Source organism: Kogia breviceps, chromosome 4, assembly GCF_026419965.1.
Source record: "Kogia breviceps isolate mKogBre1 chromosome 4, mKogBre1 haplotype 1, whole genome shotgun sequence".
Lineage (NCBI taxonomy): Eukaryota > Metazoa > Chordata > Mammalia > Artiodactyla > Physeteridae > Kogia > Kogia breviceps.
In genome coordinates this window covers 169,958,280-169,975,704 of record NC_081313.1, presented here as the reverse complement: position 1 = coordinate 169,975,704, position 17,425 = coordinate 169,958,280, and the positions used below count along the sequence as shown (strand labels likewise).

Sequence of the window (17,425 nt, the reverse complement as noted above, 5' to 3'; positions counted from 1 at the left end):
TGTCGGTGCAGATGCCACCTCTGCAGGGCAGCCTGCCCTTATGTCCACCCCTGACCAGGTCAGGTCTCCTCATTGTAAGTTTGCCCAGCAGCCATCAGATGTCACCAAAAGGACATGGGCAGGAGTTATGTCTGCTTATTCCCCTCCATGATCCCAGCCCCCTACACACAGCCTGTCTCCCAGAAGGCCTGCAGTGAACTCAAATTGAACTTGAACAGACCTATGTGCAAATCCCAAAGCTGGGGACCTCCAGCAACTAACTACTTCTCTGAACCTCAGTTTCCTCATCTATAAAACTGTAACAAAATATCCACTGCATTGTGCTGTTATGAAGATCCCATCAAATGATGTGTACAATTCTAACACATAGTAGGTGCTTGATAAATATTCACTGAATGAGTGAATGAATCACTGAATGAATAACTAAGCATGAAAAGGAAGTAGGGATTTTGCAAGTCACTTTGAAGATAAAAGAAGCAAAGTTTCAGGACTTCCCTGGCAGTCCAGTGGTTAATACTCCGTGCTTCCAATGCAGGGGACACGGGTTCGATCCCTGGTCGGGGAACTGAGACTCCACATGCCATACGGCACAGCCAAAAAGAAAATAAATAAATAAATAAATAAAAATTAAGGGCTTCCCTGGTGGCGCAGTGGTTAAGAATCCGCCTGCCAATGCAGGGGACACGGGTTCAAGCCCTACTCTGGGAAGATCCCACATGCCGCGGAGCAACTAAGCCTGTGCGCCACAACTACTAAGCCTGTGCTCTAGAGCCTGCGCGCCACAACTACTGAAGCGCGCGTGCCTAGAGCCCATGCTCCGCAACAAGAGAAGCCACCACAATGAGAAGCCCGTGCACCACAACGAAGAGGAGCCCCCGCTTGCCGCAACTAGAGAAAGCCTGCATGCAGCAACGAAGACCCAATGCAGCCAAAAATTAAAATAAATAAATAAACTTATAAAAGAATTAAATAAAATAATATTTTAAAATTTAAAAAAAGAAGCAAAGTTTCAAGATTAATACTACAAAAAGGAATGACAGCTTGCAGAGCAATAAACACCAATTTGTGTACAAAATACAAGATACAACATACTTTATAGGTGCAGTCACAAGTATGCAAACATGCAGAGAAAGTTCTGGAAGTATACAAGTTAAGCCATGACCACAGGGAGGGGGTGTTTAAATGTTTCCAGATCACCTGAGTTTTTTACATTCCTTTGGTATTTGCAAAATAAATTAAAAACTATGAAACAAAGACCCCTGAGACCCTCTGACCTCCATCCCAACCCTCCACTCCTAGTCCCCCAGCATCAGGTACCAAAAGAGACCTCCATTCAGCCCCACTCCTGGGCCTGAACCCCCAGCAAGTCCCTGCTAGGGAATCTGGACAGCTGTAGCTTGGTCACAACCAACAACAGAGGCTTCACCGTTTGGGGTCAAGTTCTTCCCCTAGGGGCTGAGACTCCCACTTGGCCTAAGCTGTTCCCAGATGCCTCAAGGCTTCTGGGTGTCCACCCAGCCTGGGTCTGAGCTTTGGCCTCCCCCTCACTTGCCCACGCAGAAGTCTCGGAAGATGATATCCAGGATCTCCTCAGAGCCCCCTCCACCGGTGATGCGGGTCAGGTGCCCTCGGGCGACCCGAAGTGCTTCGGCCGCCAGGGCTAAGTCTTTCGCCTGTTTGTAGTGGCCAAGGGCATCCAGGCAGCCCTGGAGGTGATGCTGGTGCCTCGCCCGTGTCAGAAGTGGTGGGCCTGTGGATGGGTCCCCACACCTGGAAGGGACAAAGGATGGGGTCTCTCTCAACATTCAAAGGGGGGGGATGATCGTACCCATTTTTTAGATACAAAATCTGAGTTGGCAGGGTAGGTTCGTGCCCAAAGCCAGTGGCTCAGCCCCTGAACTTGGACAGAGGGAGGTTGCCCAGCGGGCAAGGGGGGCTCACAATGCAGCCAGCTCCTTCCTCAGCGCTTCCAGGAGGCCATCCAGCCCCTCACCAGTCAGGCAGGACAGCAACAGGTGAGGGGGCAGGTCAGGACTGGGATCTGGGCCCCCAGCTGGCAGCAGGTCCGACTTATTCAGCACCAGCAGGAGGCGCTGGCTGCTCCCATTTGGGTTCCTGGCTCCCGCAGGGATGACAACGGTGTCCAGGAAGTTGCAGCTGGACGGAGAGGCCAGGTCAGAAGCATCCAGCACGGCCAGGATGAGGTCAGCGTGCTCCAGCCTGGGGAAGCGGGAAAACGGAGTGTGGACCTCAGAGTTGAGAAATTAGGAGCAGTGGGCAGGGGCAGGGGCAGAGGCCGAACTTAAAAAGCTGCCCTCCCCAAATAGCTGGGTCCCCACTTAATGGGGCTTAGTAGCCTTTCCTCATTAAGGAATAATGAAAAATAAATGCAACCGGTTGAAACAGCAGAGGAAGGGCCCCGTTTCGCCCTCCCACCGCCCTGCCTGCCCACCTTTTTTGGGCGCGCCGCACGCCCTCCTGCTCCACAGGCCCCACGCCCTCCCGCAACCCTGCCGTGTCGCTCAGCAGCACCGGGAACCGGGCCAGGTCCACGGGGGTCTCCAGCACATCTCGGGTGGTCCCCGGCTCCGGGGACACGATGGACACAGGCTTCCGGCCTGGGGGTGGGGTCAGAGGAAGGGGGCAGAGTGGATATTAGGTAGCCCCTCCCCCAAGGCTCCACCCACCCCCACCCCCACCCCCGGGCTGGACCTTTTCTTCAACCTCCCTGGCCCCTTCCCCATCCCTGAAAGCTCAGTAGCCACCCACCCCCACCCCGCCCGCTCCTAGCCCCCTGCCCTGGGCCCCGCCCCCTGACCACGCACTGAGCAGGTTCACTAGGCTGCTCTTGCCGGCGTTGGGAGGTCCCGCAACCACTACATGAGCCCCTGAGCGGAGCCTCTGTCCGCGCCTGGCATCTCGAAGATGTGCGCCCAGTGCCACCTCCAGCTCCCGCACTTCACTGTCAGCTGTGGAGGGAGGAAAGGAGAGGGAGTAAGGAGGCCTCTGGAGGCTGAGATGCCAGATGTCCCCACCTCCCACCCCCCAGACAGGCAGACCCACCTTGATCCAGGACGCCCTCCTCCAGGTTGTCATCCTCACCAAAATCGATATAGGCCTCCACGTGGGCCAGAGCCTGAGGGAGGGAGGGGTGGATAGTGTGATCACACAGAAACCTACCCCTCAATGTGCCCAGGTCCAGCCCGACATAAGGGGTCAGATCGGAGGCTCATAGACAGGAAGAGCTAATATAGGAGACAGTTAGGTAGGGTCTCTGAGGCAAGGTATGAGCGAATGGTGTACTTGCCTTAGTGAGGGTCTCGGCCCAGCCGCGGCAGAGATGGCTCAGCTCCCCATCTAGCTGCCTCAGGGCCTGTCGCCGCTGTGTCTCGGTTTCTGCATGGATCAGATCCGCCAGCCCCTCCACCTCAGTCAGGCTCAGCTTCCCGTGGGCGAACGCCCTCCTGGTGAACTCGCCTGCCTCCGCAGGCCGCAGCCCTGGCACACTGCCTACGGGAAGGTCCAGGGTCCTGAGCCCCTCTGGCCCCTACCTAGGCCCACCGACATAGCCATACCTCAAACCCAAGGCTGCAGACTCACCCAGGGCCTGCAGGACACCACTCACCACAGCCGGGCCTCCATGCACGTGGAACTCCGCGCAATCCTCACCCGTGAAACTCTGGGGACCTAGTATGTTGAGGAGATAGGTTTCAGGAGGATACAGCCTGGGCAATGCCTGGAAGGAGGACGCTGGGTCATCGGAGCTACATGCGGTTCTGGATTTGGGGCCCCTCACCCGGGAACCAAAGCACCAGCGCACGGTCCAAAGGCTCCCCAGAGCGGGGGTCGCTGAGCAGGCGCAGGCAGGCTTTGCGGGCCGGGGGTAAGTCCCGGGGCGCCGTGAGGCTCCGGAGGGCCTGGCCGCTGGCGGGGCCGCTGGTTCGGATCACCGCGATGCCGCAGCGGCCTTGGCCGGAGCTCAGCGCGAAGACAGTGACTCCGGAACTGGGGGCCGGGGCGCCACTGCCCTGGCGCGTGCACAGTCTGGGACGGGAGAGGAGGAGAGTCAGTCAGTGCATCTGAGAAGTTCTGCCGTCAGGGTGGCAGGTGGATAGTGGGCTCGATGGTCGGGAGCTGACCCAAGTGGAAGTTCTGCGGCTGGGGGATGGACAGACTGGAGGGTCTGAGGCCGGAAGATGACTGGATTGAGATCTCTGAGGGCAGAAGTTGACCCAGAGGTGGGCTCTGCGGCAGGGGGATGGACAGATTGGGGCTTAGAAGAAAGGGAAAGGTGGTTCTGCCGCAGGGAACTGCACCCCCAGATCCCAGGGAGAGGGTTTGGGTCCCAAGTAGCGCCCTACTCTGTCACACCCCTTCCCCAGGTCGCCCCACCTGCGAGGCCCACGTGCCGCCTGGGCTACCAGGGTCCACAGCCCCCGCCACATGGATTCTCAACCAGCGACACGCCTGCTCGCCCAACCCGGGAGTCTGCAAGTCCAGGCAGGAAGCCCCGCCTACTCCGCGGCGTGACTGGTAAAGCGCTCAACGATTCTCGATTACCATTGGGCCCCTTAGAAGGCGTACCGCCCACCCACCGAAGATCTTCGCTTCTACTGGCTGATGCCAGGGAAAGAGGCAGGGGGCTCGCACGCCGGGGTGCAGCGAAAGGGTGTTCCACCGGCAACATTAGACAGAATTTTTAGGATCCTAGAGCGGCCGGGATCCTAGACACCGGAAGTGAGGGGTGGAAGTAAGGACAGGGCTTGGCATAGAGCGGTGGGAATTACAGAGAGGCGAGTGTTTGAGTCGAAGCAAGAGCATCTCAGTGGCCGGAGTGATGAATTCCGGGTAACCTAAGCATTGACCCTGGGAAAATCTTGTCCAAATTTCTGGGAAGACTTCTACTTGTTTTCTCGTAACTCTACAATTTCTCGCCCCTCCCCATCTTTCCCTCCCGCCGTAGCCTCGGCCTCGGATGCCCTTCTTCATTTGACAAAGTCTGCCTCAGTGCCTAGCTCCAAGGTCCCTCTCCGCCAGGAAACCTCCCAAGGACTTCCAGCACAGTCTTCTCTCCCTTCTGGGCTACCCTGGCCCAGGTCTGCTCCTGCAGAGTTGAGTGTCCGGTCTGTCTTTGGCTCCCCGAAAGCCAGAAAGGGGAGTCTCAAAGATTACTTTCAGGTTAACCCAGGACAGCGCCGGCTCGCGAAATAAAGCGCAGATGGTGGAATTCCAGGCACCAGATGGGCGGGGTCTCCGGGGATGTTTTCTCGCGGCTAATTTTCTGGTTCTTGGACGGAGAGAGCAGGCAGCCCGCCTGTACTTCGGGAAGACGGGAACAGGACACAGTTCTAATGACCTCACGCCTCGCCCTGCTCAATTTTTTCATTTGTAAAAGACGGGCAAATGATGACATTCGCAGTCTCCGAGTTGTTCCATCTGTCAAAAGTATACATCAAACGACTACCGTGTGACCACTAAGAATCAGTCTGGGTCCCTGCCCTCGCTGGCCTGTCAGTCTAACGGAGGAGGCTACACAGGATGGTCATGGGGTCCGGGTGACAGGCAAAATACAGGGCACCCAGTTAAATGTAGATTTCAGATAAACAAGGAGTAACGTTTTAGTATAACTATGTCCCATGCAATATTTGGGATATACTAAAAATTTATTCATTTATCTGAAATTCACATTTAACTAGGAGGACTGTATTTTTATTTGCTAAATTTGGTAACTCTATCGGGTCCTTCCTGAGGACGTTACATTCTGAAGGGTGCAGGGGTTAACTGGACAAAGAGGGCGTGAAGAGTGCCCTAGGTAGCTAAACACCATGTGCTAAGGCCATAAGGCAGGACCTGATATATTTATTCTCATCTTTTCTGTGGTGGTTGAAGTTATTGCTACCAGGAATCCCCAAGCCCATCTCAGTTTCCAAACCGATGGCGAAACTAAGGCTCCGAAGCGGAGAATCCAGGCCCGGGGCGGGCGGGGACCGGGAAAAGAATGCACGTTCGGTGCGGGCGGGGACGAGCACCAGAGAGCGAGGTGGGAGGGCGAGAACGAAACCCAGAAAACAACACGGGCGGAGTCGAGAACCAGCGAAAGACGCGCCCGGGGCCGGGAAGGAGAATCGAGGTTCGGCGCGGGCGGGGACGAGAAGCAGCGCTCGGGCACGCGGGGACGGCGGCCGGCGCGGGCGGGCGCGGCCTTTGTCTCCTCCTCTGGCGCGCTCCGTGGCTGCACCCGCCCCATGAGCCCGCGGTCCCCCAGCGCCTGAGCCGCCCGCAGCCCCTGACCTGACCTGCCCTCGCAATGGCCGAAGCTGCCTCTGGCGCCGGGGGCACGTCCCTGGAGGGTGAGCGTGGCAAGAGGCCCCCGCCAGACGGCGAGCCTGCAGCCCCGGCGTCCGGAGTTCTGGGTATGTGTGCAGCGCCTGGATCTGACAGCGTAGCAGGTGCTTGGGGTGTTCGCGGCAGCTGTACGGGGAGGGGGATTGGAGTCAGCGGTCCCAGTCTGGAGTCCAGTCGAGGGGCCCGCTCCTCTGGCACTGCGGCTGCGGCCGGGCGGGCGCGGCTGGGACGGTGCAGCGGGTGGGGGCTCCCAGCGCAGAGACTGACACGCCCCTCCTAGAATCCCAGCCCGGGGCTGAGCCCAGTCACCCCTTGGGCTACCGGGTCGCTGCCGAGCAGTGATGCGCTTGAGAGAGCCTCTCCACAGAGGCTACAGAATCGTACAGTCCTGGGTTCGAATCCCTGCTCGACTGTGTGACCTTGGGCGCGTGACTTAAATGCTCTGGGCCTCAGTTTCCTCGCCTGTGAAATGGGGGTAAGAACCGCGCCCAGCTATGAGGACGCACTGACATAATGTGGTGAGGCGCTCAGGTCTGCTAGTGAGCGCCCCATCGATTGTGGTTTTGGAGGCGGAGCTGGGCCTCAAGAATGAGTAAGATTTGTAAGGGAGGACCTGGGGGAAGGGCATTCCTGGAGAAGGGCCTGGCTGGTGCAAGGACGAGGAAGGAAGGAAACAAGCCAAGGCCAGAGCTCGCAGGGCCTTGAATGCCAAGCTGAGAGCCGAGGAGCCCTGGCAAGTGTGTGATTAGGGGCAAGGACTGGAGGGACCAAGACTGGAGGCCAGGGTTCTGATCTGGGAATGGCCTGACCCCAGCCTGCCCTGCCTGCTCCCCAGATAAGCTTTTTGGGAAGCGGCTCCTGCAGGTGGGTCGGTACCTCGTGTCCCACAAGGCATGGATGAAGACGGTGCCCACAGAGAACTGCGACGTGTTGATGACCTTCCCAGGTACCTGTGCCCATCCCCCCAGGGTCTAGAGTGACCTCCCTTGAGCTGGGCTCCCCTGAGTAGGAGTCTGCAGGAGGCCTTGGACCACCCGTGGCAAGAGCTATCGGTCCCTGTGCCCCTTGGCAGACACGACCGATGACCACACGCTGCTATGGCTGCTGAACCACATCCGCGTGGGCATCCCCGAGCTCATCGTGCAAGTCCGCCACCATCGCCACACGCGTGCCTACGCCTTCTTCGTCACCGCCACGTATGAGAGGCGAGTCCCTGTCCCTGGCCTCTCGCTGACCCTGCTACTCAGCTCCCCGCCCTTCCAAGCACCAACTGCGAGGTCCAGCCACCCTGCATTTGTCCTTGACGGCCACCAGGTACACCATCCCTAGTTCCAGGATGGTGAGCCAGGGTCTCGCCGTGATCCCACCTCCCCTGCCCTTCCCGCAGCCTACTCAGAGGGGCCGACGAGCTGGGTCTGCGCAAAGCAGTGAAGACTGAGTTTGGCGGGGGCACCCGCGGCTTCTCCTGCGAGGAGGACTTCATCTACGAGAATGTGGAGAGTGAGCTGCGCTTCTTCACCTCCCAGGTGCGGCCGGCTCCGGCCCCCAGCGCACATTCCTAGCCCGTGGGCGGCTGCTCCCTGTGCTCACGCCCTGTCCCCTGCAGGAGCGCCAGAGCATCATCCGCTTCTGGCTACAGAACCTCCGTGCCAAGCAGGGCGAGGCACTGCACAATGTGCGCTTTCTGGAGGACCAGCCAATCAGTGAGTGAGGCGGTCCCAACCTTCCAATCATATGTGGGGAGTTGGCTGGGGCTCTTAGAGGACAGCTATCAAAGTAGGAGGGTTAGGAAGGTGAGGCCTAGATGCAACCAATCAGGGGCTACTGAAGAGCTGGGCGGGACCTGGAGATCAATCAATGAGTTGAAGGGGTGTGGCCTCAGCAAAGGGGTGGGGCTTGTCCCCTCGGAGGCAGGTCCGGGAGAAACCCTTCTCTGGGTCTGGGATAAGGTAGGGGCAGGACCATGGACAGCACTCCACGTACTGTGTGGTGCAGCCCTGGGCCTCAGTTTCCCCTCCAGGAAACCAACCGCTGCAAGTTCACCTTCTAATGCCAGCTTTGCACCATTCCTCAGACGTTTGGAGCAATGAGCTGAGGCCAAATAGCTCTATTTTAAAATGTGGTTCAGGGCTTCCCTGGTGGCGCAGTGATTGAGAATCCGCCTGCCGATGCAGGGGACACGTGTTCGTGTCCCGGTCTGGGAAGATCCCACATGCCGCGGAGCGGCTGGGCCGGTGATCCATGGCCACTGAGCCTGCGCGTCCGGAGCCTGTGCTCCGCAACGGGAGAGGCCACAACAATGAGAGGCCCGCGTACCACAAAAAATAATAATAATAATAATTAATTAATTTAAAAAAATTAAAATGTGGTTCAGGGAAATTCCCTGGTGGTCCAGTGGTTAGGGCTCCACACTTCCACTGAAGGGAGCCCGGGTTCGATCCCTGGTTGGGGAACTAAGATCCCGCAAGCCGTGCGGTGTGGCCAAAAAAAAAAAAAAAAAAGTGATTCCCCACTGGGATCCCACCCTCTCAGGTTTCCTGCACCCTTCCCCACCTGCCCCTGCACCTCCCAAATTTTGAGGAAGAACCGGATATTCCTTCCACCAAGAACTCCTCTCCTGGGAAGAGCCTCTGCGAGTTTAAGAGCAGGCAAAAAGCTATGGCTTGGGTTTCAGCCGAGGGTGGCTGGCCAGGCCCAGCACAGACAGAGGGCTCTTGTCCCCCAACAGTCCCTGAACTGGCGGCCCGTGGGATCATCCAGCAGGTGTTCCCAGTCCACGAGCAGCGCATCCTGAACCGCCTCATGAAGTCATGGGTGCAGGCTGTGTGTGAAAACCAGCCTCTAGGTGTGGTCCCAGCCGGGGGGTGGGGGTGGGGGTCCCAGGAGGCAGTCAGGGCTGACTGAGACACCCCTGTCCCTGGCAGATGAGATCTGTGACTACTTTGGCGTGAAGATTGCCATGTACTTCGCCTGGCTGGGTTTCTACACATCGGCAATGGTGTACCCGGCGGTCTTCGGCTCTGTCCTGTATACATTCACAGAGGCTGATCAGGTGCTGGGTGTGGACTGCACAGGGGCTGGGACACCCAAGACGCCTTCCTCCCTGGACTGGGATAGCCAACATTTCAGCCCTCCTCTGCCACCCCCAGACAAGCCGGGATGTATCCTGCGTGGTCTTTGCCCTCTTCAACGTGGTCTGGTCAACGCTCTTCTTGGAGGAGTGGAAACGGAGGGGAGCAGAGCTGGCCTACAAGTGGGGGACGCTGGACTCACCCGGGGAAGCTGTGGAGGAGCCACGGCCCCAGTTCAGGGTCAGTCAGGGGGGATCTGAGTCCAGGGACTTCGAGAATGGGGTAAGAAAAAAGAGAAAACACACTGGGCGAGGAGCATTGCAAGAACAAAGGGAGGGGTGAAGTAGGGCTGCAGCATCCTAGATGGTATGCCAAGTGGGGGACTCTCCATGCCCAAAGGAAGAGGGGTGGGAGATTGGCTTTGAGGGGCTGGGAAGGGTGCATTAGGCGGGGGCACCGCAGTAGCACAGCATGACAAAGAGACACTGAGGTCGAAGGGTCGGGAAGGGTGCAAGGGCAGAGGCAGCGCCTCTGATCTCCTGTTGGGCCGGGCCCCCACCCTCTGCCAGGGCGTGCGGCGCATCAGCCCCGTGACTCGGGCCGAGGAGTTCTACTACCCGCCCTGGAAGCGGCTGCTCTTCCAGCTGCTTGTGAGTCTCCCCTTGTGCCTCACCTGCCTGGCCTGTGTGTTTCTGATGATGCTCGGCTGCTTCCAGCTGCAGGTGACCTCCAGCCCCTAGCCCTGGCCTTGGCCCTGACCTGGTGGCCACCTGTCCAGGTGTGCTGTGAGCTGAGCCCAGCTGCTGGGGTGACCTGTGACCGCCCTGCCCCTGCAGGAGCTGGTGCTGAGTGTGAAGGGGCTGCCCCGCCTCGCCCGCTTCCTGCCCAAAGTCATGCTGGCCCTGCTGGTCAGTGCAAGCGCCGAGGGCTACAAGAAGCTGGCCGTCTGGCTCAACGACATGGGTATGCCCTGTGAGGGGAGGTTCTACTGCCCGCCCCCCAGGAGGAAGGGCCCCGCTGCCCTGCGGGGTGTGCCTGCTGCCCACGATGGTCTGGGCCACCCCCTCACTCGCCTCCTTGGCCCCCAGAGAACTACCGGCTGGAGAGCGCCTACGAGAAGCACCTCATCATCAAGGTTGTCCTGGTGAGTGGTGTCCGGCAGGCAGGCAGGGGTTCTGCAGGGGACACACGGGAGCTCCTGGGGACAGAGGTGGCAGGGTGACCGCCCACGCTGCCTGCTTCCCACAGTTCCAATTCATCAACTCATACTTGAGCCTCTTCTACATCGGCTTCTACCTCAAGGACATGGAGCGCCTGAAAGAGGTAAGACCCCAGCCTAAAGCAGTGCCCCCCATGGCAGCCAGTAGGGGGGCCAGACCTGGCCCAAAGGGTCCATGGGCTCTCCAGCCCCTCCCCCCCTCCTCCATCCTTCTCTCCTCTCTGTCTGTCTGTTTGTCCTTTCTCTGCCTGTCTCCCCCCCATCTGTCTGTCCCCCTATCCGTCGGTCCCTCCACAGCTCCTGATCGTCCTGTCCCTGTCCCAGAGCCTCGAGCGGCAGCTTTGGGCGGTGCTGGTCCCGCTCGCGGCCCTGCGGTTCTGCCTGCTCCTCTCTCCCTCCGGGGCCTCCTGCTCGTGGCCCGGGCCAAAGTACGGGCAGGTGGCGAGCCCTCGGAGCCTCGCCGGGGTGGGCACTGTGGCTGTGCTGGGGGCCTCACACCAAGCCGAGGTTGCATGCTCTGAGGGGATGGGCTTCCGCTGACGGGGTGCAGGTGGCAGGAGCCCCAGGAGGCCCTGGGTACCAGCTGAGCTCCTGGGTGGTGCTGCAAGCAGGGAAGCCATTGCCTGCCCAGGAGATTGGCTAGGAGCGCTGTGACCTGTCCAGCTGCGGTTTGGGGTTGCCTCTGTGTCCAGGGACATCCAAATTGGGTTCAGGGTGTGTCTGGAAGCGTGTTTAGGGAGGGCGGGTGCCCAGTCCCCGCAGCCTGTCCCGGTGACCAGAGCCCCGCCCGCCCCCCACGTGGCCTCTCTCCACCCCCTTCCTGCCCCCAGATGCTGGCCACTCTGCTGATCACCCGCCAGTTCCTCCAGAATGTTCGAGAGGTCTTGCAACCGCACCTGTACCGGCGGCTGGGCCGTGGCGAGCTTGGCCTGCGGGCTGCCTGGGAGCTGGCCCGTGCCCTGCTCGGGCTACTGAGCCTCCGGCGCCCTGCACGCCACCTCGAACCCCAGGCTGAAGAGGGTGTCGGTGGCAGCAGCGGTGGGGGGGGCCGCAGGTGTCTCAGTGGGGCCTGCGGGGCACCTGAGGAGGAGGAGGAGGCCACAATGGAGCGTCGGCCAGCGGGGGAAGGTGGGGAGGTGGGGGACGGGCCTCGGGTGGGCAGGGAGGAGGAGGAGGACGAGGAGGAGGAGGAGGAGGATGAAGAGGAGGAGGAGGAGGAGGAGGAGGAAGGCGAGGAGGGCGGCTTCCTGGACTGCGGGCTTCGGCTGAAGAAGGTCAGCTTTGCTGAGCGGGGGGCTGGGCGGCGGCGGCTGGGCCCAAGCCCGGAGGCCCTCCTGGAGGAGGGGAGCCCCACCATGGTGGAGAAGGGGCTGGAAGCTGGTGTGTTCACGCTGGCCGAGGAGGATGATGAGGCCGAGGGGGCTCCCAGCAGCCCTGAAAGGGAGCCCCCGGCTGTCCTGCTCCGCCGGGCCAGAGGCGAGGGCCGCGACCAGGGCCCCGATGGGGGCCCAGACCCAGAGCCGGGCTTGGGTGACTCAGCCCGGAAGCAGCGGCGGCAGAACCGGTCATCTTGGATCGACCCACCCGAGGAGGAACATTCGGCCCAGCTCACCCAGGCCGAGCTCGAGAGCTGTATGAAGAAATACGAGGTGAGGAGGGCGCCTGAGGGCAGAGGCCGGGCCCTCCGAGGGGGCGCAGAGCACAGTGAGGTGGAGGCCCTGGGGGCGATGGGAAGGAATAATGGGACCCTTCATGCGGTCAGGAACTTGCCCTTGCCGAGGGGGAGCTCTGGCTCCATGCAGAATAATCTGGGGGGTGGGCTTGATGAGAGGAAGGTGGTCTGAGGGAGGAGGGGTCCTGCGCTGAGGCCCACCCGGGTGCCCGCCCACAGGACACGTTCCAGGACCATGAGGAGATGTTCGTGCAGTTTGGCTACGTCGTGCTCTTCTCGTCTGCCTTCCCCCTGGCTGCCCTCTGCGCCCTCATCAACAACCTCATCGAGATCCGCAGTGACGCCCTCAAGCTGTGCACGGGGCTGCAGCGGCCCTTTGGGCAGCGGGTGGAGAGCATTGGCCAGTGGCAGGTGGGGGGAGGGCTGAGGGCCCCGAGCCGGGGTGCACCAAGGAGGAGCGGGTGCTGGGGAGGGTGGCCGGGCCCCACCTGAGCCCTCCTGTCCCCCTGCAGAAGGTGATGGAGGTCATGGGCGTCCTGGCAATCGTAGTCAACTGCTATCTAATTGGCCAGTGTGGGCAGCTGCAGCGCCTCTTTCCCTGGCTCAGCCCCGAGGCGGCCATCGTGTCCGTGGTGGTGCTTGAGGTGGGGCTGGCGGCCGGGTTGGGGGAGCCAGGCGGCGGGTGGGTATCCCCGTGCCTGCAGCCTCCTCCTCTGTCACCTCAGCACTTCGCTCTGCTCCTCAAGTACCTCATCCACGTGGCCATCCCCGACATCCCGGGCTGGGTGGCCGAGGAGATGGCCAAGCTGGAGTACCAGCGCCGGGAGGCCTTCAAGGTATGTGGGCCGGGGTCAGTGCGCTTTACATCTCTGCTCCGTGGGGCTTCTCCACCTAGCCTGGCTGGCCGTCCAGTCCTTAGCAGGAGGGTGGGTGTTCAGAGCCTGGTGTAATAATTAGCGTTCCAAAGGGACCCGGTCCTCTCTGGGATCCTGGTGGCATCCAGCACCAGGTTGGCACTCACGAACTGTCATCCACCAGCTTGCCTAGCATTGCCCTGTTTGGGGCCAGAGACACAGCTGACGCTTCCTAGAAGCCCAAGCCTCTGCCATATTCCTCAGAAAGCTGCAGAGAAGGCCAGGGAGCTCACTGGTGCCAACCGATGGAGCTCTCCACGATGATGGAAACGTTCTATATCTGTGCTGCCCATGTAACCCCTCACTACAGATGACCAACGAGCACTTGAAACGGGGCTGGTGCCCCTGAGAAACAGACTTTTTCTTTTCAGTTATTTAAGTTGACAAAACCGTGTGTGGCTACCGGCCACTGATGGGGCAGTCACAGCTCTGTCTCTCACCAGTTCTCCAGAAAGCAGGGAACCACTGAGGCCCAATATTTGTTTACACTCTCCCAGTTCCTAAGACAGTGTCTGGCAGGGGATCAGGGACAGAGGTGGTGGCCAGTAAATATTCGTTCTCTTCTCAGGCCTCAGAAAGCACCGGCATGGGTCCAGGGATGTAGTTGGTGCCCCATAAGTGTTTAGATCTCTCCCCACTTCTGCAGAGAGCCCAGGGTGGGTCCAGGGATGCAGCTGGTACCCAAGAAGCGTTCGGATCTCTCCTCACTTCCGCAGGAGAGCGCCGGCGTGGGCCCGGGCCTGGGTCGGTGCCTGCTCGCCCACCTGCTCTTCTCAGTCCCCATAATGGCTCCGTTCTGCCCGCAGAGACATGAGCGCCAGGCCCAGCACCGCTACCAGCAGCAGCAGCGGCGGAGGCGGGAGGAGGAGGAGCGCCAGCGCCACGCGGAACATCATGCCCGGAGGGAGCGCGACGCCAGTGGCCGGGAGGAAGCTCGGGCTGAGGGCTCCGGGCTGGACCCTGCTGCCCCAGAGAAGGCCTCGGCCAAGGCCAAGGGCAGTGGGGCGGCAGGAGGCCATGGGCCGGAGCGGCCCAAGCGCCCGGGGTCCCTGCTGGCACCTAACAACGTCATGAAGCTGAAGCAGATCATCCCACTGCAGGGCAAGTTCCTGTCGTCCGGGGCTGCATCCTCTCTGGCCGGCGCGGGCGCCAACCTCACTGCCCGGCCGCCCCCTGCCCCGTCCCCCACAGGCAGTGACACCCGCCTGCCGGCCTTCCTCAGCTTCAAATTCCTCAAGTCACCCGAGACCCGGCGGGACCCAGAGCGTAGCCACTCGCCGCCCAAGGCCTTCCACGCCGGCAAGCTCTTCCCCTTCGGCGGGGCCCGGGCTGAGGCCGGGTCCAACGGGGCGGGCGGGCAGGCCCGGCAGGACGGGACCCCCAGCGGTGGCAGTGGTGGTAGCCGAGCCCAGCGGAGTGGGCCGGCAGACGAGGCCGCAGCTGAGGAGCCGGACACACCCCGGCCGGAAGAGGAAGGCTCAGGTCACAAGCTTTAACTCGGGGGTGGGGACTCCGGGCCGGGCTTTGGGGATAGGGGTGGGGTGTCCAGGCCTGGGGAGAGGGGCTGAAGGGGACAGAGGAGGCCCAGTCTCCCGGTACCGGTTGGGGACCTGGGTATGTGGTACATGGAGCCTCTTTGTCAAAGCCTACCCAGTCTTTCCGGGACCCCGGAGAGCCTGGAGCCCTGTGCCTGACCCTCCTCAGCCCTGGGGAGGGATGCCAAAGCCCCTCGTCCCTGTGCCCCTCGCACGGCCTGCCAGGCTCCAGTGCCAGGAGAGATGAGGGAGGAGGCCCCTTCACCACCTGGCCCAGCCTCTCCTGCCCCCATGAGACCCTACACCCAGCCACTCTGGGGGCACTGGACCCCCAGGCCTCTATGCAAGTCCCCACCCTGCAGCCCAGCTGTTCGAGGTGGCCTTCCTGGGAGGTGGAGCTGGGGCTGCCCACCCAGGGAGTTCAGGGCTGCTGCCATATGTGTGCTGAGCAGAGCTCACAGGCCTCACTGCCTCCCCTCCCACCCCGTCCCAGCCCGGAGGCCAGCAGCCCATCCCAGGGAGCCCAAGAGGTGGCAGCTGTAGCACCAGGGATATAGGTCAGAAGTCAGGGGGACTTCCTCAGACCGTCCTCTCTCTGTGAGGGGGAGGGGCCCAGTGCCCAGAGGCGGGGGATGCACCCGAAGAAGCCCACCCCTTGTCACTGATCAGAAGCAATAAGGCCCTCCATGTGCCTGAAAGCCCGGAGGGAGCGCGGGCAGGGTCCCCAGCGGGGTCCAGCGGCGGGGCCGGCATCTCCCCGGAACGGCCCCTCTCGCCTCCGCAGGGACAGCGCCGGCCCCTGTGGGCGCCCCGGCCCTCCGCACCCTCCGCAGCCGGAGCCCTGCGCCGCCGCCGCCGCCGCCGCCGCCAACACCGCTGCCCCGGCCCCCGACGCCACCCGCCGGCTGCTGGCAGTGGGACGGGCCGTGGGGCTGCGGGGGCGAGGGCGCCGCCCCCCGCCAGGCCCCTGCCGCCGCCGCCGCCGAGTGTCCGCCCTGCGCCCTCGCCGGGCCCCTGCCCGCCCCGGCAGCTGGCGTCCTGCCGGGGGACGCCAGCTTCTACAGCCTCCCGCCGCCGCCGCTGCCTCCCACCTCTGAGCCCCCGGAGCCCCCGGTACCGTCGCCCAGCCCCAGCTCCAGTCCCAGTCCCAGTCCCCAGGCCGTGTGCTGGCCCAGCGGCTGGCATTAGCTCCGCCCGCCCTGCCTTCCTGTTTTCATATGCAATATCAATCACGGACGGGGCGGCAGCCGCCACCCAGAAAACGCTGCTGTCGGTGTATCCCAGTATTGGCCGCCCCCTCCTGGGTCAGGGCCGGGGGCCTGGGGCCACTCTATCTGCCGTTTTCCTTTGGACCAGGATGGGGGGAAAGGAAAGGAAACCCCCCCAAAACAACAGAAAACACACAGAATAGGCGATTATTTATTTGTTTTTAATTTATTTTGTCATATTTTTGTAAAACGGCAGAAATGCAATAAAAAGTATATTTCAACAGTGCCTAAGGGCGGAGATGTGGAAAAGGGACGTTAAGGGGCCCAATGACGAGGTTGGGGCCAGCTCTTTGGGGGCCTGGCAGGCCTAGGGTGGGTTCCCCCCCTGTCTATGACCCTTGCAGAACTCCTCCAAAGAACTGGGTCTCCAGGCCATGGCTGGAAAACTCCAAAAATCCAGGCCCAGGGGCCCCTGGGAGGAGCTGCAGAGCCTCAGGCCCCATCTTCGGCCTCCTAGATTAAAGAAGAAACCTCAAAGTGCTGATAGGACTCAGCAGTTTGGGCCCTGGGCCTGGGTCCTGAGTCGGCCTCAGTCGTGCAGGGGCACCCTTTCTGGCACACCTGCCTCCCAGGCTGCCATCTGAGGAGTCAAGGGCTGCGGGGAGAACTTGGGTGTGGAAGTCAGAAGGCACCTGGTGCCTGAGTCTCGATGTTGACGGGATGGCATGTTGGGGTGTGGCTTCCGGGAAGGGCTGGGATGCCCCACTGTGGGACGGCTGTCAGACCCTATTCGCTGGGACTCTTCACTGTGATCAAGGATGGACGTGGCCTCTCCCACCCTCAGGTGTGTCCACATACAAAGGCTCAGGGCCCGACGGGCCCCACCCCAGGCAGGGCTGGGGGAGCCAGTGTGAGGAAGGGGTACTTTGTGGGGGGGCATGAAAGAGAAGTCAGGGTTCACTGGAGGCAGGAGAGCAGCCTGTGCAAAGGCACAGAGGTGTGGGAAGGCAGGATTTGGTGTTTGGGGGAACAGAGTGAGTAAGAGTAAAGGCAAGAGGGGTGGGTGGAGGACGGTTGAGGGGCCTGTGCCGGGGAGACCACAGGGAGGCCATGGGACCACTGCCCACACCGTGGACAGCACTGGCAGGAGACAGAACCCAGCCCCTCAAAGGGAAACCTAGGGCCAGGGAGGTGTGGGCAAGCCTCGGGGAAGGACAGGCTGAAGCCTACGCCTGCCCTGCCCTCGGCCTTTGAAGCTGAAGTCCTGTCATCTACTCTGCCACCAACAAACGGCGACACCACGCGCCTGCCCAGGGTCACGCCAACCCCTGGGACTGGGGATTCCAAGCTGGTCTGAGAACCCCCAGGGACTTAGTCCCCCACCCCAGCACGACCACGGTCAAGCTTGCATTTCCTAAGCAGCTGCCTTATGACCACAGGAACTGAACACCGCTGCACATG

General features: G+C 61.4%; 2 protein-coding genes across 4 annotated transcripts; one reads left to right on the top strand and one right to left on the bottom strand.

The window, feature by feature from the left end:
* Positions 1-1,075: 1,075 nt before the first annotated feature.
* GTPBP3 (GTP binding protein 3, mitochondrial) lies at positions 1,076-4,745 on the bottom strand. Of its 2 annotated transcripts, none has more exons than XM_067032428.1 (9): positions 4,477-4,745; positions 3,797-4,051; positions 3,601-3,687; positions 3,308-3,510; positions 3,064-3,136; positions 2,826-2,969; positions 2,453-2,618; positions 1,942-2,220; positions 1,076-1,770 (listed from the first exon to the last, which is right to left on the bottom strand). In XM_067032428.1, exons 1-9 carry the CDS (start codon positions 4,685-4,687, stop codon positions 1,545-1,547), a joined length of 1,644 nt encoding a protein of 547 aa, XP_066888529.1. In that variant the 5' UTR covers positions 4,688-4,745; the 3' UTR covers positions 1,076-1,544. The 2 variants fall into 2 exon arrangements, with proteins under 2 accessions (XP_066888529.1, XP_058916138.1); XM_059060155.2 differs by having other exon boundaries at positions 3,797-4,044; positions 4,393-4,507.
* Positions 4,746-6,125: 1,380 nt separating this feature from the next.
* Positions 6,126-16,250, top strand: ANO8 (anoctamin 8). 2 transcript variants are annotated; one of them, XM_059061183.2, is made up of 18 exons: positions 6,126-6,413; positions 7,181-7,291; positions 7,418-7,550; positions 7,733-7,871; positions 7,952-8,048; positions 9,074-9,190; positions 9,270-9,397; positions 9,495-9,656; positions 9,986-10,138; positions 10,253-10,379; positions 10,505-10,560; positions 10,665-10,739; positions 11,466-12,284; positions 12,527-12,718; positions 12,820-12,951; positions 13,033-13,143; positions 14,028-14,703; positions 15,541-16,250. In XM_059061183.2, the coding sequence occupies exons 1-18, from the start codon at positions 6,308-6,310 to the stop codon at positions 15,942-15,944; spliced, it is 3,738 nt and encodes a 1,245-aa protein (XP_058917166.1). In that variant the 5' UTR covers positions 6,126-6,307; the 3' UTR covers positions 15,945-16,250. The 2 variants fall into 2 exon arrangements, with proteins under 2 accessions (XP_058917166.1, XP_066888527.1); XM_067032426.1 differs by having other exon boundaries at positions 6,127-6,449; positions 14,028-15,619.
* Positions 16,251-17,425: the final 1,175 nt, after the last annotated feature.

Bases quoted from the DNA above. Each gene is read 5' to 3' on its own strand.
- GTPBP3 (XM_067032428.1), bottom strand. From the start codon at position 4,687: ATGTTGCCGGTGGAACACCCTTTCGCTGCACCCCGGCGTGCGAGCCCC. The intron at 3,137-3,307 runs GCAAGTACACCA...TCCCTCCCTCAG, and splicing joins GGGCCGAGACCCTCACTAAG to GCTCTGGCCCACGTGGAGGC. The intron at 2,221-2,452 runs GTGGGCAGGCAG...CCGCTTCCCCAG, and splicing joins GTGCGGCGCGCCCAAAAAAG to GCTGGAGCACGCTGACCTCA.
- ANO8 (XM_059061183.2), top strand. From the start codon at position 6,308: ATGGCCGAAGCTGCCTCTGGCGCCGGGGGCACGTCCCTGGAGGGTGAG. The intron at 9,657-9,985 runs GTCAGTCAGGGG...ACCCTCTGCCAG, and splicing joins AGCCACGGCCCCAGTTCAGG to GGCGTGCGGCGCATCAGCCC. The intron at 12,285-12,526 runs GTGAGGAGGGCG...GCCCGCCCACAG, and splicing joins GCTGTATGAAGAAATACGAG to GACACGTTCCAGGACCATGA.